The sequence below is a fragment of the Metarhizium acridum genome (genome assembly GCF_019434415.1).
Source record: "Metarhizium acridum strain ARSEF 324 chromosome Unknown scaffold_13, whole genome shotgun sequence".
NCBI classification, from domain to species: Eukaryota; Fungi; Ascomycota; class Sordariomycetes; order Hypocreales; family Clavicipitaceae; genus Metarhizium; species Metarhizium acridum.
The window spans coordinates 766,099-790,030 of record NW_027094016.1 but is presented as its reverse complement, the minus strand read 5'-3'; the positions used below and the strand labels follow the sequence as shown (position 1 = coordinate 790,030).

Here is a 23,932-nt window from a genome sequence, read left to right as displayed (position 1 = left end):
CTAGTAGACCAGAGGAATGGAGAATATGCCCTGTAGAGCAAAGCAGGAGCCTTTGTTGACACAATGTGCTGATACGTATACGTAACCTCCGAGCGACTTGGTCCTTTGTTTGAACGCGCCAAAGCGTACCCGGTCCAGTCCACGATGGTGATGAGCCACGTACCAAGAAACCGGGACAGACAGTCAGTCTAGCCCTGATTGCCCCAAACTGATTTCTAACAAAAACCGGCGCGTGCTAATTAATCAATCCCTTTTGCGAAGCCTACATCCCCCACTTTCCGCCTTCAGCCACAACATGCAACCTGGTCTGGATCACTGGGCTTGTCGGTTGGCTGTCTGGTGGGCTGTCTGGCCCGCTCGCAGGCTCTCGCAGGCTCTCGCAATGGTCTAGGCTTTCAACAGTCCTGTGAGGCTCAAGCTAACCCGATATATCTTTCAAGGCTGTCCTGAAGTCGAGATCTGGTGGGGATTGCCAGCCCTGTGCGACAAGTTCTGGTGTGGCTGACGATGCGACCTGTTTTTTTACCGACCTTATTTTGTTTGCTTCTTGTTCCCTTCTTGTTCGAACATCTTTGGGGCCCGTACCGAGATGTCAGAATTGAGAGGACTTTTCTTTCCAGTTCCAATAATGTCGGCGACTCCACGTTGTTGACTCAATACCATGCAGTCCGGGATGCTTGAATATTGTCATGATACACCCTAGATTTGTTCTCTAGCGGAAATTTGGGCTCCTGAAGCCACGGCATAAGCAGCCTATTGGTCACCCACATAGTCTCATCCGGTCTGTTGGTTAATGCTCGATGCTGGATACAGGCACGTGGCAAGCGTTGACTGCGATTGCGTCGTACAAACTGTCGGCAACATCCGCGGAGACGAATCTGAGACCAAGGACAGGCCAGGTTGCAGACGGCGAGCCCAGCTTGCCAGCCCAGCCCAACCCAACCCAACGGGGAACCAGACAGCTGGGTTGATCGGCGCCGGTATAGCCTCAATAGGCTTAACAAGAACTCGCTGCCAAGAGGGGGTTGACATGTCTACTTTCTTTAAGCTCTATGCCATGCTACCGGGGGAGATATCTCCTGCTAAAGTCGCACGCGCCATAAAGTCCCGTATTGCGGACTCATAATCCCTCCTTGTATCTTGGCATATTTGCACAATTTCGACTATGCTTACTCCGTATTGCGTCTGGAATACGGGACTGAAACATGGGCGATGAAATTAACGCTCCTCATATTCGCGGTCGCCAACTTCTCATCATAGTTCGTTTGAAAACTCAACACAATGACAGCTGGCTAGGTGTCAACCTCAATGTCGAGCTGATTCAGCGCGGCACACGACTCCGCTCAAGTGAACAATGTATGTAGTTCGGGGGAACATAGCCTGGCTCTCCTGCCTTTTAGACATGAAGCACTTACGCCAATGGCTTTCCCAGGGCTTCAAATGGATACGATATGTACCGAATTCGGAAGAGTGAGTGACAGGGCAGTTGAAAGGGCTCAGCCTGATTCGAATAATAGCATCGGAACCTGTTCTTGTGTTATCGTGATGGTGGCTTCAGCTGTGAAGCCATACTGGCCTAGATTGCCGGCGACAGTTCAGACCAGACGCTCTCAGGGACACTTCTCTGCGTTTCTTCTATCCGGGTTAATTTGGCCGCGAGCTGCACCGGGTTGGAAACAAGGCGCCAGTCATGCTAACTCGAACGCCATGGGGCTTGGGTGCTAGACAGTGTTCCGACTTCAGTGCGATGGAGGGAGGCAGATGGGCGGCGAGGCAAAGAGTGTGAGATTCTGATGACTACGGACAAGGGGTTCTGAGGTTTGGTTAGTGGTTACGTGGGCCGTGGGCTGCGTGGACTTGGGCGTGGTCCCTGCGTCCTCGGTACTTTGTATCTCCTAGAGGCAGCGCAGGCTCCAACGATGTATCTTTCGAGAATTAGGGCCAATAAGTAGTCTCGACTAATCGGTACTTTTATTATTACTTTAGTCCTACCAAATAAAAGTATCGATAATTTGATTACAGGGTTCTGCCGGGGGGGTTCCAGGGCCTTGTGGAGAGAGATACCTCACTGGAGCCTTCGCTGCCTCGAGGGGATACCTACTAGTACACCTGACTTGGGGCTGACTGTGGGAGCAGGAATGATGTTGGCGAATCAGAGGCAGCCGTAAGCGAAGCTGGGCTTCATTTGGCTGTGGCACGGGCGAATTGCACCCGCCCATCCAAAATCTTCTCGAGGATGCACTCGCCATCGCTTTCCTGTGTCTGGTAACCAGTGTCTTGGATGTCTTGGATCTTGTCAACCCAGCCAGCGGTCATCCAGACTGCCAGATCCCCAGTCACCCTACCACCACCGCTGGACACCAGATGTTGTTGCTGGAGGCGCCTTGTGGCTGCAAAGGGCAACCTGGCAACTTTGAAATTTCTTGTCTAGACAAAGGCTGTTGAGGCGGCGCGCGTGCTTCGGAAAGCGACATGGGGAGTTTTGCCAGTGTTTGTCCTGGTTTTCTAATCAAAGCGTTCAACTGTCTGTGCCAACGCCAACTGCCAGAGATAATCGTTTGTTGTCCGGGTGCCAGTGTTGCACACCGAGGGTCCGCCAACGACAACATCATACCACAATGTGGGATTATACAAATCAGAGCCTGTCAACATCCAGACCAGGCCGGTACTCTGTGGACATCTAGCCATCACCCATCAGTTTTCCCTATGCAGGATCTGATAACTAGGCCAAGGGTAGCTCGCCGACCTTTCGGTCACGATACATCATGATTAGCCTTTCGCGAGGCATGACGATTTTGGTGGCACAGCCTAGGTATGCTAACTGAGAAGCCATTTGGATATGGAAAAGCGACAGCACATGGCCAAGCCTTCCTGCTGGTGTAGTTCTGGCCTTGCAACTACTATCTTGCCAATTATCTATCTCGGCGCTGCCTCACCTTGATAACCCAGGTAAACGAGCTAGTTGGACCCCCGCAGCCCTTCCATGACTTCTCTCCCAAGGGCTCTCTCATGGAGCTCTTATCCGCCAGGGCTGTTGTGACGTCTTTCCAAACCGTCCAAAAAAGACGTGCAAAACTTTGTAACTATGCAGTGGGTGTAAAGCGTCTCTTTTCGCATGGCGCCTACTACGGCGTTTCATTACTGCCAATCACTCCAGATGATTAAGTACATAGTTACGATGCCAATGTTAGCGAGCCGCGCTCTCCCCGGAAACATGTCACGCTGTGGTCAGACCACCCAAGCACCATTCTTCTTAGCAAGTAGCAGGGCTGTCGGGCAATGGGTTCGGTCGGAATCTGCCATACGGTGGGTTGCATTTGATCCCGGAACGGCCTAGCCGATCCTACTCCCTGTACGCACATGGCAGAAAAACAAAAAAGCAAAAACTAGAGGCATAGCTAGGGCCTGAAGCGATCAACGAGCCGGAGAAAAGCAAGACATACTCGAAATAGCTGTAGAGAAACCAATGCTGCGGGCAATACGGAGCATAAATCTGGAAAAAGAAAGTAGTGATTGACATCAGCCAGAACACCCAGAGAAGTCTCGAAGTCTCTTGGACGACCACCACCCTGGCCCGCCACGGAGGATCGTTAATTGTCGCGGAGGATTGCCAAAAACAGAGGACGCCCGTTTTAAATAAATGGGGGAATTCCACCACAAACTCAATCTATTTAAGTAGAGGGAGGAACCCTACGCGCCTAAACGACTACGACCGCGACGGTTAAACTGGAGAGAGACCTCTCCGCAAGGTCCCGGAGGCTACGAACGGTGGTTGTGGTGAGTGAACTAGGCCCCCCCCCTTGCGAGGCGAGCCAGCAGGGAAACAGCAACTCGTGTGGTATAACGGCCCTAAAACCAACGACGCCATATGGGGCCATGATCTGTTTAATCTACGCAGCCACCCCGGCTGTGACGTGCAGCCAAGCGTGTGAGCGGACGGGATAGGAGCCAATGGAAGGCCATTCTCGTTGCGCAGCACCCGCCGAAAGCGGAATTTGCCCAGCCCTGGGGGTTTGAGCCAGACTAGCCTGCCGGGACCTTTTCGTCTTGTGTACGGAGTACATATACATATACGTACGGAGGGTGGGAGCTACGGTACGGAGAAGAGCAGTGTATTATGTATTGCACCGTGGGAACTGCATCCTGCAGAGGGAGTACCACGCGAGCTGCAGGGAATCGGGCTTCTTTCTCGCTGGGTGCCTGTGCTCCTTCTCTTGCGTCGGCCTGGAGCTCTCGTGGAGCCCGTGGTCCGTGTCTATGATGGAGCCAAGTTCAAGCCTGTGAGGTAGGTAATGAGGGTAAGGTGTGGTAGACACGAAAGGCAACGGGAGCTGCATAAAGCGACCAAGCTGGAAAGAGAGAAATGGGTCCCGTTCTCTAGACGTACCACATTTGAATGTGTGTACGGAGTACGTACATACATACGATTATATCTTATGGAGATGAGCCAGACCCCAGAGGGCCAGGCCACTTGTACAGACTGAAAGAGACGGGAAGAGCCGTGACTGACAAAGGGGACAGACAAACTTGTATCGCAGGCGCAAGCGTTTGCGGATTTGCATGCTCAGATTCGGCCATCAGTTCGCCGCCGCCCCGAGTAAAATGGATGAGCGCCCCGAGCAATTGACGCGCCTGGCCCTTCATTGATGGATGCACAAGTGTAGCAACGGAGCAGCCGGCTCGTCGCATCCACATGCTTACCCGTCAGCTCAAAAGGTTGAAAGATGGAACAGCAGGAGGCACAGGTCATATCTGCCAAAGCTGCTGTAGCAGTCATCTTGAACTGGGTTGCAGGATACCTGCCCTTGATGGTTGGAAACTGTGAGGACTCCCCCAACGGATGAAATGAACGAGTCTGTCTACAGCAAGGCTTCTCACCCGCGGCTTGTGGAGGTTCATTGGCCTCCACCTCCCTTACCATCAACGGTGCAGCACTGAAGCTCGTACATACGCTCTGTCCCAGGTCCTGTCTATGAGCGCGAACATGGTGCCGCCATAACTATAGATATGTCGCAAGACCAGGAGAATCGGACGACGACGACGGCAACGGACCATGGTGTTGGACAAAACTGCAGAGACGGTACCGCTGCTCGTACTGACGCAATACGACCATCATTTGAGTGTCTCATCGCGTCCGCGCTCTACCATGGCCATGCGATCCCTACAGACACGCTAAACGCACGAAGGCGAGGGCAAGGGGGGCGCTCTGGGCCTAGCGGTATCGCAGCAAGTGTGCAAAGGAGCTCGCCATGGGCTACAACAGACCATCAACCCCCCTTCAACGTCTCCCCAGGCGCGCGCGGTTCCACCGTTGCAAGGAGCGGCGAGAGGAGCGAGAGGAACGGCCCCCAGTTCTCGTCGTCCTTGGTGAAGAGGGAGCTTGCCAGGGATGCCCTCTGACTGGACGGGCCATGCGCCGCCACTGCGGCAGCCTTGGTCCGCCGCGGTGCCATGGCTCTATGGCTCGACCCAGCCCACAACGCCTCGAACCTACACACCCTACCCCCGGCTAGTGGGAGTCGCCGGCTGACTTGAAGATTTGTGCGAGATGCCGTCCTGTGTGTCCATCGCGGATGGCAAGGAAGCAAGGAAGCAAGGACGGCAAACAAAAGAAGGGCGTGTCCAAAGTGGTCCAGAGCCTGGCCCCCCTTCCACACCACCCCTGGCCGTGCAAGCCGCTCCTGGCTGCGTCGCCATACAGCCCACCTACACCCAGTCTCTCCACGTCCACGACCCAAAGGAGCTGACGTCCCTGCCAAAGCTGGCCGTGGCCAAACCGTCCTCGAGGCCATCCTGGAGGGCACAATGTGCTCCGGAGGTGCCGCCACGTCCTCTTTTCTTTGCTCTGGGCTCTGCCCATGTCCTGGAGTCTCAGCGCTGCTCGATGATGCCCGTCCACGGCAGGGGTCGTCTTCGCTCTGCCTTCCGTCCCCCCGGCCGCAGCTGCGCACCAAACACACGCCATCTCACAGCCCACGATGTCCAGGGCCTAGGCCAATGCAATGCCGGAAACCATACAGAGAGAGTGTGTGTACACACCAGACTCGTCTTTCCCTTCCTTCATTTACCCTCTGTGCCCCTCGCCCAACTTCTCAATCCCTCGTGAACACCTTCTCCTCATCCAAGATTTTCGTGCCCCCTTGAACAACACCTCACGAACAGGGCAAGAAGAGTAGACACATTTGATTGGGTTGTGTCTCACTCTTGCGCACCCTTTTCGACAATCTCTCCATCGGGCCATATAGGTCTTTGTTCCCTAGGCTGTTATATTCGACCCTTGATAAAGAGACGACGCCAGCTTTCTGTCCCGCTTTCGGCCTCGCATTGAAAATCCAACAGAGATTGCCGTCCTTTCCTTGCCGTTAAAGTTCTGGAAGTCTTTACAAAAAAAACTGACGTCCCTTCGTTAATCAACCTCCTCTCTCTTGATCGGCTCCCCCGTTGCGTTCCATTACACGACTTGACCTTTCGCAATATCTCTCATACATTGTGCAACAGCCATCGCCTCAATCTTCTCAACAGCACCAAGAGCCACATAATGGGACCTTTCTCCCAACAGCTATGGCCGTCATGGGCTTACTCCAACGTGGCAGATCCATTTTCGACATACACGCACTTTTCCAACTTTAACGCTTACCTCCACGATTCTCTGGACGCCTATCAACCACATCACAGCCGCCTGGTTCAACACCACCAGATGTCTAGGGCCACTGAATCGAAACCTCGCCTGTCCAAGGAAGAAGTCGAACTTTTGGAAGCCGAGTTCCAGAAGAACCACAAACCTAGTAGTACGACCAAGAAGGCCCTTGCTGAGTCCATGAGAGTGGACAATGCTCGCATCAATGTCAGTGAATGCCTCGTCATGAAATGGCGTTCCACATTGCACCAGCGTGTTGTGCTAACCATTGGAGATAGAACTGGTTTCAAAACAGACGGGCTCGTGAGAAGAAGGAGAACAATATCAGGGAGTACGAGGCCAAACAGCGACTGGAGAAGGAAAGATCCGAGGCCTCGGAGGGATCTCAGTCTGAGAGTAGTCGTCAACGTGACTTGGTTGCTTCGAGTGCCCCGTTCCCCCAACCAGGCATGAACACGAAGCCAGAGTCTGAAGCCGCCCTGTCACCCTCGGAGAAATGTCTTTCTGACCCATCTGGCGAGACTAATGAGCCTAGCCAGAGCGATGAATCTGACCTCCTCTCCCCGCTCTCGCTTCCCATAAAGCAGGAAATCGGCGTGGCTCGTCCTTCCAAATTCAGCGGACTCTTGCTCAAAACTGAGCAGGAGGAGGATGAGAATTGTGGCCTGTCTGATCGGGTGGATGATTACTTGGCCATGCAGGATGGGTCCATGCTGGCTGTCACCTCAAAGGCGGCCGAGCAACAGCTCTTCGCCGGATTTGGTTGCCAGCACGACACCGACAGGCATGAGCAAGATGCCGACTCATCACCATTCACTGATGATTCCGAACCAAGGTCCCCTGAAGAAGACATTGCCTCCCGCCGAAACCGACGCCCAGCTCCACTCTCTATTACCGGTGGCCGGAGCCACTCGTACTCGTCTAGAGTTTGCGACTTTTCAAGAACGGGCGACCATGCGGTTTCCATGCGAAGGATTTCTTCCAGTGCGGGATCCGGTCGTGTGAAGAAGTCTGTTGCCACCCCTCGAAGCCCGTTCTTTGATAGAAACGCAGATATCCTTTTTCAACGAAGACATTCGCCCAATGCAATTGGCCGTCAAGGTTCTGCGGCGCCTCCCACCCCCGATACTCCTGTTGCTCTTCAACAACATGGATCAGTGGATGCTGCCATGTCCTCACTGTACTCTCTTGAGGGCAAGTATACGCCACCTGATGTTGTTATATCTGATCCCACCTTGCGCACACCACCCACCACCCCAGGCTTTGGCGACTCGCTTTTCCACCTTGGTGCTGGGTACGAGATGGGTATTTCTGAAGAGACCATAATCGCTCCTGGCATTGATGGAGCCAATCGTGGGGTGGAAATGGCTGGCAACCCTGCCGCTTTTGCCAGCTACATGCTCAACAACGCACAATGCTCAGCTCAGCAAATGGCCCCCATGTTTCCAGCACAAATGGCGCACCCTTATTTTGGTTTCATGAGCACCAGCAGCAACTCTGAGTACAATTGGTCCGACTTGTCACCTTCGACAGCGTCCACGTCCTCGAGCTCTCAACAGAGATACATGGCTCTCGGTCACACCCAAAACTAGCTTCATCTCCGTACACGATCTATCACGACGCGACAACCGCCTGTACTCCTAGCCGCTTGCAATTTTGGGAACGCGAGGATCACTTGTATAAAAACCTTTTTTTTTTCCCTAATATTCTCAGCACGAATCCACGAAAAGCCGCACCCAAAGCCACAGTCTGGATTACTGTGTTCCATTTCGTCTACTTTTATTGCAGATCAGATACACAGCTCTTGCATGTGGGGGGATGCAAATTTAGCTCCTTCCCCCCTGTTGTTCTCTCCTTTTTCCACGTGCGTCTCTGCGTATGTAATGAATATCATACTGTTTATGGGAGGACTGGATCATCATTTTTTTTTTCAAATTTTGTGTAAATTCTTGGCGCTCCGGTATAGCGATGGAAGGAGGGCAAATACCCAAGGAAAAGGGCATATCATTTACAGAGGCTTATTACAGCCTTGAGAGAGTTAAATCATTGGCATAGGCGACTGAAAAGGTGGCCCATTAGCCAGCATCTACCCAATACAGAATTCTGAATACAGTCGACAAGATGTACTCGAGCATTACGCACTGGACAATTTCAAACAAGGTGATGTGGTCTGCACTCGTGATCTGCAAGTGAGCCTGATATTGAGGCCAGTCTGGAAATACAACAGCCAAGCCAGCAACCAGCACACTGCCATATCCCTTTCCGGAACGTATTAACCACAAGTTACAATGCAGCACGGCAGTGGGGGTGAACATGTCAAAGCTGCAGAATACCCAACGATTATACCAAGGGGTGGTGCACCCCAGAGGGGGCGGAGGCGGGACAAATTAACCTTTTTGTGCAACAAGGACGCACCTGAAGCAGGATAACCAAGCCAAGTCGGCCCGACACTGACGCTGACACTGAGAGCGTGGCGAAATGCATGTTTGACGATGGAGGGAAGCCTCGTGCCCCAGAAGCCAACAGCGAGGCCAAGGGAAAAAGGGACAAAGAGCAGCGTTGAACAATGCGAGCAACATGGACAGCTAATTCTACCGGCCACGTCGTGACTATGGCCGGATTTCGTAACATTTAGGGCGTCGTGACACGCACTGTTTTTTTCTCTTTTCTTTTTATTTACTATTATTTCTTTTCATCAACGATCAAGCTTGTTCGCGTGAACGCATCTGCTTGTCGCGGGTATTTCTTGGATGGCGGGAAACTCCAGGGCGTGAACCAAGGCCGGGTTGGGAAGGGGGGGTGGTGTATACATACATGGGTGGATGCACGGTGTTTTTTATTTTCTAGAAATAGGTTTGTCTTTGTGTCTCTTGTCGGTTTGGTCGTCGGATGGTGTCGTGTTACCGTGGGGTCCTGTCGCGCCTCTGCTGATTGGCCGGGGTTGGCGCACGGCAAGGACGACAAAGACGACGGACGACGACAAAGCACGACAAGCATGACTGGCATGGCAAGAGCGACATGGTTCCTTTGGGCCTGGATTTGGGGATGCGTGCACATGCTGGGTTTCCGAGACGGTTTGGGAAACACGCGCATCTCGGCCGCGTCGGGGTGCGAAAGGTGGCATCTGGATCGCGATCTGCGGAGCGGCAAAGTATCAAGGCCGGGGGTGGGAAAGGGGCCTTGTTTTTTTTTTCCCTTGTCCTTGCCATTGTTTGCAGCACGGCTAGTTGGTCACCCCGGAGGCCCTATTCTCACATGGTGAACAAAAATGTCCGTCGGACACCCCAAAACGAATTTCTTGCATGAGGGGGCGGCGAGGGAGTATCCGGGCCTCGGGGACGTGGGCACGCCGATTGATTTGATGGTTTATTTACTATTTCTGCCCGCATGCCAGGGGTCCCGGGGGAGGGGGGGCGGATGTCACGGCCGATCCCCAAGCGGAGGAGATTGGACGTACAAAGTCTAACCCCAAACTTTGCCAAGATTTTCTTTTTCTCTCTCTCTCTCATTTTTTTTTTTTGCCGGTGACAAGGGCATTTGGTCGTTTTGATCTTCTCAAATCCGGCGGGCTGCATTCTTTTTTATTTTCCCCCCGACGCACAAAGAAGGCGGGGGGTTTCCGCTTCCAGAATTCCCCTACTAACAGCTACTACGCTGCGCCGACGAAACGGAAAATTGCCAGATTTCCAAAGACTTACTCCGTACGTGGTTCGAGGAAAGTAAGAACTGTTGGGGAGGGTCGGAATACCGCCAATTTACTGTACTTAGCACCCTCGATGGCCTTTTTTTTTCCCTGTATTTTCTGCCCATCGAGGTGGTAGGGTTTTTTTCGTTGGTATCAGGTGACGCGCACCGCTTTGCCCTTTTCACCATGCGACACAAAGAGAATTGTAAAATGCCAACATGCTAAAACCCCGGTATCCTTGTCCGATCAATTGCGTCTAAGCGAGACGCCGGGGCCCCCCTCTGAGATAGAGTTTAGCCCGTGAGCAGAGGAGAGTGCCGGATCGGCCCTTGGATTCAAAAGAAAAATAATAGACAGACGCTGATCTGGTTTCTTTTTTTTTCTCGCTCCCCCTCTTTTTTGCAGATGGGGAAGGGGGGCCGACGAACCCGATGTAACGGCGATGAATGTTTGGCTCTGCAGGGGGCGTGCGGATCGCGAAAGAATTAGGTTTCTCGTGTCGCTTTGATCCTCTTGGTCATGAGTCCTGTCCCGGCCCTTGTTTGAACTGCCGCTTCGGCTAGATTGGCCCGTTTGGTACCCCGTAGGCACCATCGCCGGGTTTTCCAGCCTCGGAACGGCGCTTGACTGCGGAAACCACGGCCGAGGTTCTCTCTTTCCTTTCCTCTATTTGATTCCCTTCTTTATGCAGGAAATCACTACAAAGACGTCTTTTCATCTTGTCCATTTCCCCAGAGCAGCCTGCCTCTTGCACACCCCGGGAAACGCAGCCAAGTCCACAGAACAAGGTTTTTTTGCACGCCAAAGCACGTACGGCCGTTTCGGTCCTCGTACGGGGACGGGCCTTGTTTGTCCAAGGACGGGCACAGCCAAGCAAGACAATGGGGTTTGTGCCGGTAGTGGTTACGTCCGGCCCGCCGCCCACCAGGAGCCCGCTTTTGGTGTATATCGACGGTAGTAGTATACGATTTTAATGAATACAGGGCCAAGACGGGGCTTGGCTGGTTTCCGGGGACCCAGTTGTGGGGACGGAAACGCGTATTTGGAGCCGTAGAGAGTCTGTGATGTTGTCTGGTGGTTTTTCGACCCCCCTTTAGCTGCAGGTAACAGGTGAGGCCTCACACGTTGAATGCCCACGGGACAAGAGTCTGAAACTTGGCATTCACACGCCTGCCCAGGGCCCCGTCGGACAAAAAAGGGGTGCCCTCCAAGGACCATCTTGGCGTGGGATAGAGTCTTTTTGATGCTTTTCGGTGAACCCTGCTCTTTTGGACGTCGCTCCCGAGGTTCTTGATGCAAGAGCGGTTTTTGATACTTGGCGCCCGGGGCGAAAATGCTGCGGAAACGGGGTGCTTCAGTACCTGTGGGAATTGGACTGTCGTCTTGCTGCATCCGGGACGCTGTATGCCGGATAAACGACTTGTCGCGGGCATTGGTCTTGGCTCATCAGTTAGGAACATACTTGTGCGTTTGGTCCTTTTGCATTTTTACACGGATTCCGTGCACGACGAGGGTGACATGGCAAAAGGATGGCGTGAATTTGAAAACCTATGGTACAAGTGCCCCTGCAACACACAACTTTGAGCTCTACATGCCCTCCTCTGTTATGGTCCGCAAGGCTTCTCTTTGCATCTTGTGGCCCGCAATCCGCCGTGGCTAGTTCTACAAGCACGCCGGCGTCGTTTCTTGGCTGCTGCCAGCAGAGCCCGTCTCACCTGTTGCTACTGACGCTCCTTGAGCTTCCGCGATGCTGTCCCATGCGCCACGTAGGCTGTGGTACACGGACATGCGGACGTCTCGGCGCTGTCCAACGCTGGCTGGTGGGACTGCTCGGGGGAACTGTTGGTGTTGATGCCCAGCGGGGATGGACTCTGGGCAACCAAACTGCTGCCGGATGCGTGTTCAAAGGCCTGGCCCGAGGCCGGACCTGTTCGGCATGGCGGCGACTGGCCATCATGGCCTCGCCCAGGGGCGCTCAGCAGCTCGGTTTCCTGCTCCGCCCGCCACCCCGTCCCTTGCATCTTCCTCCACCCAGCCCTTTTCATGGCGCGCCCGATGTTCAGAAGCTGTGTAGGGCAAAGCCTAGGCCGGCCCGGTACCGCGAAGAGGCGAACGAGGAAGTTGGCATGGCTGGGCTGGCTTATTACAGAGAGCTAAACAGGACGGAAAAGTCGGACGTGGTTCCGCGCTCTCTGAGCCTTTTGAACTCAACGGACCCGTCCCATTCCCCCAGAGTCATGCGTGTGAAATTTTGGTCACGCAGCACTATTGGTATTTGTAGGACGCCTCGTAGGGGACCTAAATTCGCGCTCACTGCGCGGCCCACGTCGTGGCGGCTCGTGACGTTCCGCGGACAAAGCTGACGCTGCAGCCCATGCTTCCGAGCGCTCGCGGCCGGCATTACGAGAGAAGGTGAGATCTCGGGCGCCAGTTGAGCCATCTACACGGAGACGAAACGGGCCTAAATCGCCAGGCTGCCTACCAGTGGAATTTGAGGTCGAGCTGTCGAGCTGGAGCTGCTGATGGGTGCTCGAAGCTGCCCCATCTTCAAGGCTCCCGACTCGTCTCGGAGATTGATTATCATCTTTCCAATGTGATTACCTTGCTGCGTGTATCTGGATGCGTCTTGGAATTGATCCGCCGTGTCTACTTGTGCAAGTCGGACGGGCTGTACATGACCGGCGCGGTAGTATTCCACCATTGAACCTCAGGAGCCTATTGTCAAATAGTCATGTTGGCATCGTTTTGGGCTTGGGCTGAATTTTTCTGCTCACGGGGTGAACGCAAACCCACGCCGCCATCGTTTTCTGGCTTCTAGGCTGGCATCTGGTTGATATCCACGCTGTAGTAGTTTCGATTCTCTAGAAACACGTCCATGCCCAGCTTTCCGGTCCCCAGGAGGGTCCACGTTTTTCCGATATCGACCAAGGGTGCCCCATTTAGCAGCGCAGTTCCATACCGCATGCAAGAGGTCGCCGGATCAAAGATGCGGCTTTCTTGGAATTTCAAAATTGTCGATGAGCTACTTGGCCTTATCTTCGCCGCTGGCCGTGGTGTAGATGTCGGCTCCAATCATCCGCGCAATTTGGATGGTGGCAAGACCAACACCCGCTGGCGCCATATTGAATCAACACCATCCCCTTTGAAGGCGGCCCCTGTTAGTCAGGGAATGGACGCCTAAATTGTTAGAGATTTTATCGCAAAATTGCTCGGTATCGGTGACGAGGGTGGCAAACGTCTTGATGCCCATTAGACATAACGTGGTCACCGACGCTGGCTTCTTCTGCGAGGGGTCCTGCTCGACGGACGATTCCGACGGCTTCGTAACTCGGGACGGATTCTGGGAGTTCCAAGATGCCCGGTGGAATCATCCTGTTTAGGGGTGGTCAGTCGAACCCATGTGTTGGTGTGAGGAGAAATACATCAAGTGAGGTGTCTACTCTAAAATTCAATCCCACGCAATGCATTTCCCACCCCTTCTTGGCCATCATTCGTGGCTCAAATGATTTTTCAGACTAGTGGAATAAATCAAGGCGTCCCGGACGATCGATTTGGAGAATCGCTTCGTGGTTTGCCTCATTCGCCTCCACCTCTACAGGCCCGCTGTTTATCGAGGAAAGGAAGAAACGATTGACGTAAACGGCGGCGTCACGGATGGAATACTCGTAGTCCGGTCCCGTAGAGCTCTCATGGTATCTGGTATGGGAACTTGGCAAGGACATCAGCTGCCATGCTGGCAGAATCGCCGCAGTTTTCCGTTTCGCAGGTGGCCAAGTGTATTGCTAGCTCGGAGCGAAGAGTCCGTGATAATTCGTTGTTAGTGCGTATGCTGGATCTTGACAGTACATCTGTGAAGTTTGGGTAACCCAGAAGACGCCATATTCGTCCAGGTCGGCGACAAATTCCTCAAAGTGTCGCAAACTTGACTCTCTCCATGCTCTCGAAGGAGTGATCATCACTGCCAAGGAGTGAAATTACGTCCTGTCCCTTTGGAGTCTTACCTATGACGCAGTGAGATGGCTCATACCCCCAAGTCTGTAATTCTTGCTCTAGTCTGCTCAGGTCTATGGCCGTTCCCGCGCATAACACCGTGATGCTATTGTTGAGCTCTCGATAGCTTAAGACGGGCCTAGCAGCCATCACGATAGTTTATCCGGATGTAAATGCGAGGCATCTGAGGAGACTTAGTCCAAGTAGAGGATTTGACCTTGGCACAACCAAGGCCATTCAAGACGCCATCGGTAATGGAACCAAACCTGGCGCCCAGTTCAAGAGGTTTGGCGTTCCGAACCCTAAACATTCTAATGCCGGGGCATCAAGCTTCTGCATAATCGTGGAAACTCTGTCGAGCGCGCCGCCCTCACTGAGAATGCCGAAAGGATCCTATACCCCTCAGAAATGGGGGAAGCATCTGCACACATGCAGCGACACACTGGACCGGGGTGTTGGTGAGAGCTCAGTGAGTACATCAGGCCGTCTTTGAAGCGCTTCGATGTCATCAGAGTTTTCTAATTTAACGTCCTGTCTGTTGAACCATGCCTTATACCTTTGTACGGGGGTGCTGCTATCATGGGTTCCGGCATCTGCGGCCGCTTTCTGTGATATGATGCAATACAGCTGTGCATCTCGTTGAGACTACCGCTGTATGAGCCAAAGGGCGCTTTGTATGGATAGACACGTGAAAATCGACGCGTGGCACCCATTCGCACCTCGCCTTAATACTTGTGCTGTCATCACCGTCCACGCTTGGATCGATAGGGGGTGTCACATTAACCCCCGAGATGTGTAGGATAGTCTTAGAATCCGCAACCACGACATGACGAGGGCATGTGGTGGAAGTCGACCATCCCCCCTGGCAAGTGAAATGCGCCCGTAGTCCAGTCCCTTCCTCCGCATGACCTTATACCACCTGTGGGCGCTGACGTCTTGTGGAAGCTGACTGTTTTCTGGTCGAGCCTCTGCCACGACGGGAGCGGTATCCGTTTCCGTTCCGGCTCGAACCTGGCCGGAGCAGTACTCCATCCATGTGTGGTCGTGATGCGAGGTCATGGAAATCTCCCACTAGTGCCTGTCGCGCTCGTTCGTACCCTGGCTTTCTCGAATACCGAAGACTCAGGAAAGAAAGAATCTTGATCCTGCAAAGTGCAGTAATGAAATTTTTTTGAGGCAGTGAACAGTGTTGATAATCAAGACACAGCGTTGAAGACTGCCTAGCGACACAAATCTTGACATGTCAAGCCAAGATGCCAAACGGAGCGAGCAGCAACTTCCCTATGCCATATACACGAGATGGAAAGAATCATCTACAATAAGTGTCCAAAATGCTCCAGAATCGAGATTACGGACTGTCCACAGCCTCAACACACCCAAGAATTGGCGTGCCGGTGCTGACTATAGCCCCGGTTCGTAAGAGAGCTGAAGGTTTCCCAGAGGCGGCGGGGGAGCATTCTAGAACAGGAGTGATCAAGTCGGCTCGAGTTCTGGTTCTGGTGGTTGGGCAGCTCTGGCGGCGCTCTGCATGCAACACTGACCAGTGACCACCACACGCCGAAGGCAATATAAGCAGCACTCTGCCTGCTCGGTAGTTTCTGAGATGCAACTCAGCTCTTCAATTCTACCATCTGCCGCATCACCCCAGTCACGCTGTTCATGAGGCCACTTCCTTGTTCGGTCTGGCCCTCTGTGGTCCCTCTGTTGCGCGTGTCTCCATTAGGAGCATGTACTTTGCTCACCGTCCTTTCTTTAGATCTCAAGGCTCAGGCAGCTCGCCTCGGCGCTCTCGGTCAGCATGACTGCCACGAACACCGGCCCCGTCGCCGGCGTCCGGGCGGTCTCAAAGTCCTCGTCGTCCGTGTGCCCTTCTCCCACTGTAGTGGGCAATGGCTCCAACTACTGGCTGTTTACTAACAACGGCGGCTTCGCCATGACACACCCAGAAACACCTTCATCGCCACCTGAGTGCCCGCCCGTGACCCTGAAGACCATCAACAGCCCTGTCACCATCTTCCCGGCCAAGACGGCCCTCGTCATCATCGACATGCAAAACTTCTTCCTATCAGCCGCAATGGGCCGCAGCCGCGGCTAGGGCCACCATGCAGAGGACACGCTGTTGGAACTGGGACTCCCGGCGGCTCGCAAGGCCGATATCCGAGTCATCTGGCTAGCCTGGGGAATCAGCGAGGCCGGACTCGAAACATTGCCGCCCACCGTGTGGCGCATCTTTGGCTGGGAGATTGCCGATGATGGTGATGATGACTTTGAGGCCAACGACGACGACTAGGACGCCGAGCCGGGACAGGTGATAGTGAGATGCGAGCGGAAGAGCGACGGCAGCATCGGGTCGCCGCTCGGCAAGGTCACACTGGAGGACGGTACTCAAGTTGATGCGGGACGGGTGTTGATGTGTGACGAATGGAACACGCACTTGCACGGGCCGATGGAGGAGGCATACCGGGCAGGCTTAGATGCCACCGTCCCCGACGTCCGCTTCTACAGGGAGCGGCTGTCAGGGCTGTGGGATCCGTCATCCGAGATGGAAGTGTTCCTACGAAAGCAAGGAATCACGACGCTGCTGTTCACTGGGGTCAACACCGACAAGTGCGTCCTGGCCACCATACAGGACGCGTCAACGAAAGGGTTCGACACTGCTTCTCAGGGACGGCTGTGGCACCACCAGCCCCGAGTATGCCAAGAAGACGGTAGACTTCAACGGCCAGAAGTCATGGGGCTTTGTCTCGAGCTGCGCTGCGCTGGCCCACGGCGTTGACAATATAGTTAAAGACGGTGGGGAGCAAAAGCAAAACAGCGCCGACATGTAAAGGTTTCGATGCCAACAAGACCATGATTTAAATATCCCGTCTTAACTATAGCATAGGTGCATAGGGAGCCGTCACCCCAAACCACTTTCTGTGAAGTTGCCTCGATTAGGTTATTTGTTGTATTTGAGGACGCCATGGATTCGAGATTCTAGTGCTATTGCAGCTGCACCAACGCGGCCGTTGATACCGCTTCCGTCGGTATACACACATGTTGTCCCTGGATCTGTAGCGTCGTGTTCTTTGGTTGCTTCTTTGGCGAATACTTTAATATATATGAATTGAGGGGTCTACTAAGGCGAGACGACATGTAGGTTACGTTTCTCTAGTCGGTGGATATCGTACCTGTGCCCCAAGATGCCCGATGTTCCGTCCAAGGGGCTTCTCTCGTCGCAGTCTTGGCGTGTCCATCGCGCCGAGGTCGTGTTACTTGGGCATGTGTCTGTTTGCCGCGGGCGGCCGACTCGCTATACCCGTGGTCGTCTTGGAGAACCACCTTGCCCCTTGTGGTAGGCTTTTCATTATATTCGGATTGATGTGTTACGAATCTAGGACGTCTGTGCCCATGTTTCCATACCGTCGACTTTATAACAGGACTGCAGTCGTGTGTCTGATCGGAAGCACTCTCCATGGAGCAGTCATGTATACAGCTCTCATGTATTTTCCACTCTTCTTTCAGTCTATTGTGCTTGAGGAGCTACTGAAGTCAGCCGTTTCGATTCTCCCTCTATGATGTTTCACGGCGGTATTTAGTGCCATCTCACTCATATCTTTCGACTTACCGTATCGGGCCCTGTCTGGGTTGGATCTTCACGAATCTGTCTCTCGGACTTCTGCTGGACGATCTAACTCAAGCGATTGGCTTCATTCCACGGGCGCGGACTTTACAAATTTCAAACGAAGTGATGGATAGTTTGATAGAGGCCTACAGGATATCATTCCGAGCCATTTGGATCATCCTCACATGCGTCTCGGGCTGTGCTGCTTTGTGGTAGCCGTATTTCTCGGACACCTCGATCTAGACAGAGTAGCGTGGCAGGCAAGGTTTGTTGCTAATGCTAGCTGTATTTAACAAACAAGTTCCACGGAATAGAGTACAATACAAACTTGTACGTAAATCTTAAAGTCAAAAATATCGTCCAGTCAATTGTGGTACAGCATGTGGTGACAAGGTGCCTCGCTTTGCCTCACATTTTGGTGAAGAGGCAGGGAGGCAACATTTGAGCGACCCCCACTTTGACCCCCACTTTGACTGGGCCAGCCCGACGTCACCGTTTGTACTTTGTACCTCGACGCGTCTATCATTGAATTGGTTCACCTTCAATCAAATATATGTACAAACGACACACCGCCATACCACATAGAAATTATTTGTACATGCATTGGTGCTCTGAGCGTATTTATTTGTCGTCTCATTTCATAGAAAAGACTTGTTTCTCTTTACCATGCCCTTTGACGAATGAGTATACCTAGTCATTTATGTCCTCGCCTGCTGTGCCTGACGCAGACGCGTCACGTCCACCGTCCGGAATATTGACACCCAGCTCTGACAGGAGCTTGAACCGCCAGCACCTCAGTTCGCCAGATGGACGTACCAACAGACGAGCAGATGCGGCGGCAATGGACCCCCTCCTCAAGCCGTCCATTACAGTCAAGGTTGGAGAGCTTCGCGACATCTAAACTCCGTCATTGACTGGACCTTGCTAACGAACGTACATAGCCGCATCCGCCAAATTTGCATACCCAACCCCGGGTCTTGTTACCTTTGATGTTACTTCCCCGGGAACATTTGCCTCTGGCTAGTCTCGATTTTTCTGCCCCCGATAATGAATTACCACAGACCCGTTTCGTCGAGTCTCATGTCAAGATTCTGGATCTTGAAAGTCGCCTAGGGTCTTCACCGAGCATTGTAATTGCAAGAAACGAGCCAAAACGCACAATATATGCCCTCGAGAGACAACAAAATGGTCTGTACGTCATGTGCAAACTGGGTTCTTGGGTCGACCTTGGAGAATTGGCAAGGCGGGCCACGGCACTATGCCACGAACGTCTGGCTCCTGCCACGCAGCACCGACACGAGAGGGAAGATAGCGCGGCATTGACGACACCCCATTTGTACAAGGAGCATAAGAAGAAGAGAGCTGCCATTGAGGCTATTCAAAGCCTCGTCAGGAAGAAATCAAAGCCTCAGGCGGTGCAGCAAGAACATGGAAGCATCGAAAAAAACGACGAAGTGGATGTAGACACACGGGTATCGCGACTGCCACCCCCAGAGATCAAATCCGACGAACAACATTTGGTGAACGTACAGGATGCGTCAACGACTTCCGTTGACGACGCGACGCCAGCTTCGTCGCAACAAACCGCAGAGGAAATATTTGACAATATTCGCACGCAATATTTTGAAGCATTGTACAGATCTATGGTATATCTACTCCCTGGACTCCGCCGTGGTTCAGCTGCTGACTTCTTTTAGGGTTCGTTGGCGTATTTTGCCAAAGGTCCCCTTTCACGAGCGCGATCCGCATTCCACCTGGATCTCGAGTCCAATTTGAACATGTCAGACTTGATCGAATTTTTGAAGAGTCTGATCCTTACGACGATGCAAATAGACAAAAAATATCGTGAAACCATTCCAGAAATCATTGCCAAAATGAAGACTTTGATCGAGACTTCAGACGAAGGTCGTAAGAAGAAGCGCAAGCTTAGAAAAATGAAGCTTGGAAAGGATTCATTATATCCCATGGAAGACGAAAGCATCCGCAGGTGGTGGAATGCGAACAAGCCGGAAACTAACGAGGAAGAAGCATCAATCTCGACAACACAACTCAAGTCGCATGTTTTGATGCTTCGAACCAGGGAGACTCAACTTCAAATGATTCTGATTCTGGAAATTCTTGCCTTGGAGCCGTTGAAAGCTGCGGATGAAGCCGCGGTTTCGAACCTGCCCACCTTGCCAGGAGCAGACTCCCAACAAGAGCAGAATATGGCAACCCCGCCTAAGAAGCGGAACAAGCATAACTTACCCGTCTTGTTAGATGTACACGCAGACCGACTTACCATTTGGCAGTCCACTGCCTTTGATGAACATCTCTTGTTGGCAGACTCTCAAGCTACACATACTTTGGCCGAGGGCCAGACCCAGCAGAAAGCCTCGTCGGAGCCATTGAGGGACTTTTGTGTGGATGTAATTGTACCCTTGTAAGTAGTCTTTGGTTCTCATCGTGGAGGTGGATGCTAAGCCTTTCGCAGCTTTTCCGCCCGATTGCCAGAGCGATGCGATGCGATCAGTCGCAAACTCGGCGGTCCGGTTATTGTGTCTCCTGTCACATCCAAGGCACTGAAGCGATCCTCTAGCAAAAAGGAGCAAAAGCCAGGCACTGCTACAAAGCGACCAGCTCCGCTTAATTCCAGGAGAACACTGCAACGGGCTCTATCAACGGAGCAGCTACATCGGCGCAGCGTTTCCAGAGGCCCCAGCAACACAATCGCACTATTAAGATCTGCAACGTCAACGTCTGTGCCAGGAATAAAGCGCGAGGGAAGTGAGCCCTTGTCCTTGAAAGATCTACATAGAGTAGACTCTCTAATGGGCAGATCAAGACAACCTTTACTATCACGGAGTAACAGCGCAAGCAATCTTGAAGAAACCAAAGCAAGTAGGAAGGCACTGGTGGAAGCAGAGCTGAAGGATGCAATTTCTGCCCTGAGGAAACCGAATCGTGAGGTTGTTGGCAAGGCTATGGCAGAAGCAGACCAACGCCGCGCCATAGCTAGTTTGTCTGCAAAGAGTTAGTTCCCGATCCTACCCTTTCCTGTCTAATTCCATGGAAACTGACCCCCAAATAGAACCAAAGAGGATGCCTAGGAGCACGTTGGCTTCTTCAATTCATGTTAAGGCCACGCCAGCAAACAATCGCTTCCGAGACGTCCTCGCGATGAAACAAGAGTCGCTCGTAGACGTCCCTCTGGAAAGCATGGAGGAAGTCATACCTCCCTCGAGCATTGACCATTTGATTCCGTCCACAGGACACAGACATAGTCACAGAGACGCTTTGGCGGATAGCGTCTCGCCCGCTATGGATCTTGTTTGTGGTACACCAGCCCGGCCCTCGCTGCAGGCCAGTTTTATTAGACGTATGGCCAGCGACGGGCTTGCGATTCCACAATCATCTCCACTGATTAGCAGAAACATAGGCATGGTAGATGAGTCCGCTGGGCCTCAAAGCCCAGTCGGAGACCCCACAGGATTTCGATCTTTGACCAAACTGTCTGACGAGGTCATGGCAACACCAGTCAGGAAGAATGTATCAAGACTGGATTTGATCCAAAGTCCAGTGCCTGTCAAGGAATCTGACCAGCAGAGGACGGTGTCGATTTATGAGAAACTCGGTTGGGACGATGACTTTGATGACATTTGACGAGGGTTTATAACAAGCACTTTAAGGCGTTACATAGGGGGGATCACAAGCGGGTACGCATTTGGGCATGATGGGTGAAATGAGAATAGGAAGGGCCAGGCATTAAAACATTGCATCGCTGGAGTTATTGTGAAGAAAAAAAGGGTTATTATTACATGGCTATTGGGCATTTTAACTGCACTGTACATAGCATATATGAAGTTAGCAGAAAAGGACGTATACAAATCATGAGTGCTGTAGTATTTGACTTTCCTATTCATGCAGCGGCGGGTTCCACTATCGTGGTAGGCAAATCCCGTATATCAACATGCTCCTGAGATCCCAAGTCTATTACCCTCACTGCCTCGACACCCACAATGCCCTCACGGAGGGCCAAGAACTGCAACTCGACGACATGGCACGCCCCAGGGGCCAAGGGTCCCACGCGCGTATCGGCACTGAGACAAATCACGTCGGTTGCATCCATGACAGAATTCTTCTGCAGAGCATGAAGAATGTTGACGTCCACCACGGCATCGGCGATTTCCTTTTCGCCACTTCGCCGAGTCGCAGTCGACGGCGGACGAGCAGGTCGGGTGTCGTTGCGACGACGCTTAGGCACCGCAACGAGAGCGAGTTTCCGCGGCGGACGGCTCGTCTTGTCAGACGACCGGTTTACAACGTACACTGTCCACGAGAATACGTCCCCGGGGTGGACTGGCTCCGAAGGGCCGGTGAAGGACACGGTGATGCCGAGATCGGGGACTGCAGCTTCCGGGCGGGTGGAAGCTTCAAGGCCGGGCAGGGCGTCGGGGCGAGTAATGGATGGGGACTTTAGGGGCGTAACGGTTGCGTTGCTGCCGATGGAGAGCTGCGAGGGCTTGTGAGCTCTTTGGATGCCGGATGAGTCGGCCATGTTGTTGAAGCTGGGGTTCACGGGAATGGTGAAGTCGAGGGCTGCGGTCCAGCGCATGGACAGCTGGGGGGTGCAGACGTCGGGGACGATTTGGGCGGTGGCGGTGATGGAAATATCAAGCGATCCTGTAAAGTTTCTCGGCGTCTTGTCCACCTGGTGTGGTTTGATGTGGTATAGGAACGTAATGTGGTCGTGAGACACGCAGCTCATGGGAAGCTTCATTTGCTCGTCGTCGTTGAGGCTCTGCACCGTGCCGTCATTGGTGACGAGGTTGATGTCGTCGAGGAGGACCTCGCATTCCACGTGGGGCGTGAAATCGACCTCGAGCATGGCAATGAGCGCAGAAGTCGACTGCGCCGTGTTTGGGCGGGAGAATCGTACCCGGCTGTGGATCGCGGGGTATACTGGTATTCGGAGGTGTGGCTGCGCGCGCAGGTGCGCAACCTGGTCTTGCTGTCTGCTGACGGGGGCGACTCTGGATACGCGGAGGGCGGACAAGTGTGGTTTGATGCCGTTGAGGGCCGGGTCGGAGGAGAAGGATTCGAGAAGGTTGAAGCTAGATGGCATGCCGCTTTGGAGATATCCCGCGCCGCGGGTGCTGGCCTCGCCTCTGGTGTCGGGCTTGACGCTCGCGGATGCGGTGAAGACGACTGTTGGGTGTTGTAGCCGTATTCTAGGCCGGCTTAAGAACACGGGAAGTTTCCACATGGCGTAGATGTTCTGAGAAACGCCATCTTGGGCATCCACCTTTTCTTCGTCTACGACGGTGAAGGGGTCTGTGACATCTTGAACCCGTCCTTTGAAGATGGGTTCAGACACCGGTTGTGAGCTCCGGTCTGCTGGGACGTTGTTAACAATCTGGCCTTCAAGCGAGATGACGAGCCGTTTTATTTGTGCCTCGAGTTCCTTCTCTTCCGCCCATGGCATCTTGAGAATGAGAAGCACTTCAACGGTTTCATCTAGTCGCGACGTTAGTGAGCGAACTTGACATGAAGCGAAGTGAGCTTTCGATACCGAAAAAGAGCGATTCCCGTTGTTCTATTGATTCGAGAATTGGCTTTCCGCCGCCGACATCTTCGAATGCGCTATCTAGATTGATGTTTGTCCGCGAAGGCACCACGTACGTGAGATACGACTGCTCAAGGAAGTCCCCAACGGCAGTGGGAGCGTCGTTGGCAATGGTGGCCTTGTCGGGGCTCTCGCCAGCGCCAGCCATACTGTCAGAATAAGAATAGATTCCCAATCGGCCAAGCATTCATGTTGCGTCGACTTTATATCGCAAGTGCCATTTCTTGACTGTTCAGCAAAACCCATCTCCTTAGACCGGGCTGGGATCTCATTTGATGTTGGTCGTGACGTTTGGCGCGTTAAAGGTGGCCCCGCTTAGTTGCATAACAGCCTTTCCCATTGGCTCGTGCGTCAGAAACTGCAATCACCATCAACCTCTTCGCTCTTGTCCCACCATCAACCTCGACGACA

General features: G+C 53.1%; 8 protein-coding genes across 9 annotated transcripts; 6 read left to right on the top strand and 2 right to left on the bottom strand.

Moving 5' to 3' along the window:
- Positions 1-793: 793 nt before the first annotated feature.
- On the top strand, positions 794-1,126 carry J3458_002833 (uncharacterized protein; the record flags this gene model as incomplete). Its single annotated transcript, XM_066117418.1, has 1 exon — positions 794-1,126. The coding sequence occupies one exon, from the start codon at positions 794-796 to the stop codon at positions 1,124-1,126; it is 333 nt and encodes a 110-aa protein (XP_065977203.1).
- A 4,651-nt stretch (positions 1,127-5,777) lies between these two features.
- Positions 5,778-8,974, top strand: J3458_002832 (uncharacterized protein). Its single transcript, XM_066117417.1, has 2 exons — positions 5,778-6,844; positions 6,916-8,974. The coding sequence occupies exons 1-2, from the start codon at positions 6,539-6,541 to the stop codon at positions 8,227-8,229; spliced, it is 1,620 nt and encodes a 539-aa protein (XP_065977202.1). The 5' UTR covers positions 5,778-6,538; the 3' UTR covers positions 8,230-8,974.
- A 3,069-nt stretch (positions 8,975-12,043) lies between these two features.
- J3458_002831 (uncharacterized protein) lies at positions 12,044-12,367 on the bottom strand (the record flags this gene model as incomplete). Its single annotated transcript, XM_066117416.1, has 1 exon — positions 12,044-12,367. One exon carries the CDS (start codon positions 12,365-12,367, stop codon positions 12,044-12,046), a length of 324 nt encoding a protein of 107 aa, XP_065977201.1.
- Positions 12,368-13,197: 830 nt separating this feature from the next.
- On the top strand, positions 13,198-13,586 carry J3458_002830 (uncharacterized protein; the record flags this gene model as incomplete). The annotated part of the gene is made up of 1 exon (XM_007814325.2): positions 13,198-13,586. The coding sequence occupies one exon, from the start codon at positions 13,198-13,200 to the stop codon at positions 13,501-13,503; it is 306 nt and encodes a 101-aa protein (XP_007812516.2). The 3' UTR covers positions 13,504-13,586.
- A 2,524-nt stretch (positions 13,587-16,110) lies between these two features.
- On the top strand, positions 16,111-16,407 carry J3458_002829 (uncharacterized protein; the record flags this gene model as incomplete). The annotated part of the gene is made up of 1 exon (XM_007814326.2): positions 16,111-16,407. The coding sequence occupies one exon, from the start codon at positions 16,111-16,113 to the stop codon at positions 16,405-16,407; it is 297 nt and encodes a 98-aa protein (XP_007812517.2).
- Positions 16,408-16,722: 315 nt separating this feature from the next.
- Positions 16,723-17,088, top strand: J3458_002828 (uncharacterized protein; the record flags this gene model as incomplete). The annotated part of the gene is made up of 1 exon (XM_066117415.1): positions 16,723-17,088. The coding sequence occupies one exon, from the start codon at positions 16,723-16,725 to the stop codon at positions 17,086-17,088; it is 366 nt and encodes a 121-aa protein (XP_065977200.1).
- Positions 17,089-18,500: 1,412 nt separating this feature from the next.
- On the top strand, positions 18,501-21,788 carry J3458_002827 (uncharacterized protein). Its single transcript, XM_007814327.2, has 5 exons — positions 18,501-18,793; positions 18,858-19,562; positions 19,614-20,338; positions 20,390-20,928; positions 20,987-21,788. The coding sequence occupies exons 1-5, from the start codon at positions 18,617-18,619 to the stop codon at positions 21,556-21,558; spliced, it is 2,718 nt and encodes a 905-aa protein (XP_007812518.2). The 5' UTR covers positions 18,501-18,616; the 3' UTR covers positions 21,559-21,788.
- J3458_002826 (uncharacterized protein) lies at positions 21,702-23,803 on the bottom strand. Of its 2 annotated transcripts, XM_066117414.1 has the most exons (3): positions 23,468-23,803; positions 23,351-23,412; positions 21,702-23,289 (listed from the first exon to the last, which is right to left on the bottom strand). In XM_066117414.1, exons 2-3 carry the CDS (start codon positions 23,373-23,375, stop codon positions 21,815-21,817), a joined length of 1,500 nt encoding a protein of 499 aa, XP_065977199.1. In that variant the 5' UTR covers positions 23,376-23,412; positions 23,468-23,803; the 3' UTR covers positions 21,702-21,814. The 2 variants fall into 2 exon arrangements, with proteins under 2 accessions (XP_065977199.1, XP_007812519.2); XM_007814328.2 differs by having other exon boundaries at positions 21,702-23,412.
- Positions 23,804-23,932: the final 129 nt, after the last annotated feature.

Bases quoted from the DNA above. Each gene is read 5' to 3' on its own strand.
- J3458_002832 (XM_066117417.1), top strand. From the start codon at position 6,539: ATGGGACCTTTCTCCCAACAGCTATGGCCGTCATGGGCTTACTCCAAC. The intron at 6,845-6,915 runs GTCAGTGAATGC...CATTGGAGATAG, and splicing joins TGGACAATGCTCGCATCAAT to AACTGGTTTCAAAACAGACG.
- J3458_002826 (XM_007814328.2), bottom strand. From the start codon at position 23,708: ATGCTTGGCCGATTGGGAATCTATTCTTATTCTGACAGTATGGCTGGC. The intron at 23,413-23,467 runs GTATCGAAAGCT...CGTCGCGACTAG, and splicing joins ACGGGAATCGCTCTTTTTCG to ATGAAACCGTTGAAGTGCTT.
- J3458_002827 (XM_007814327.2), top strand. From the start codon at position 18,617: ATGTCCTCGCCTGCTGTGCCTGACGCAGACGCGTCACGTCCACCGTCC. The intron at 18,794-18,857 runs GTTGGAGAGCTT...GAACGTACATAG, and splicing joins AGCCGTCCATTACAGTCAAG to CCGCATCCGCCAAATTTGCA. The intron at 20,339-20,389 runs GTAAGTAGTCTT...AGCCTTTCGCAG, and splicing joins GTGGATGTAATTGTACCCTT to CTTTTCCGCCCGATTGCCAG.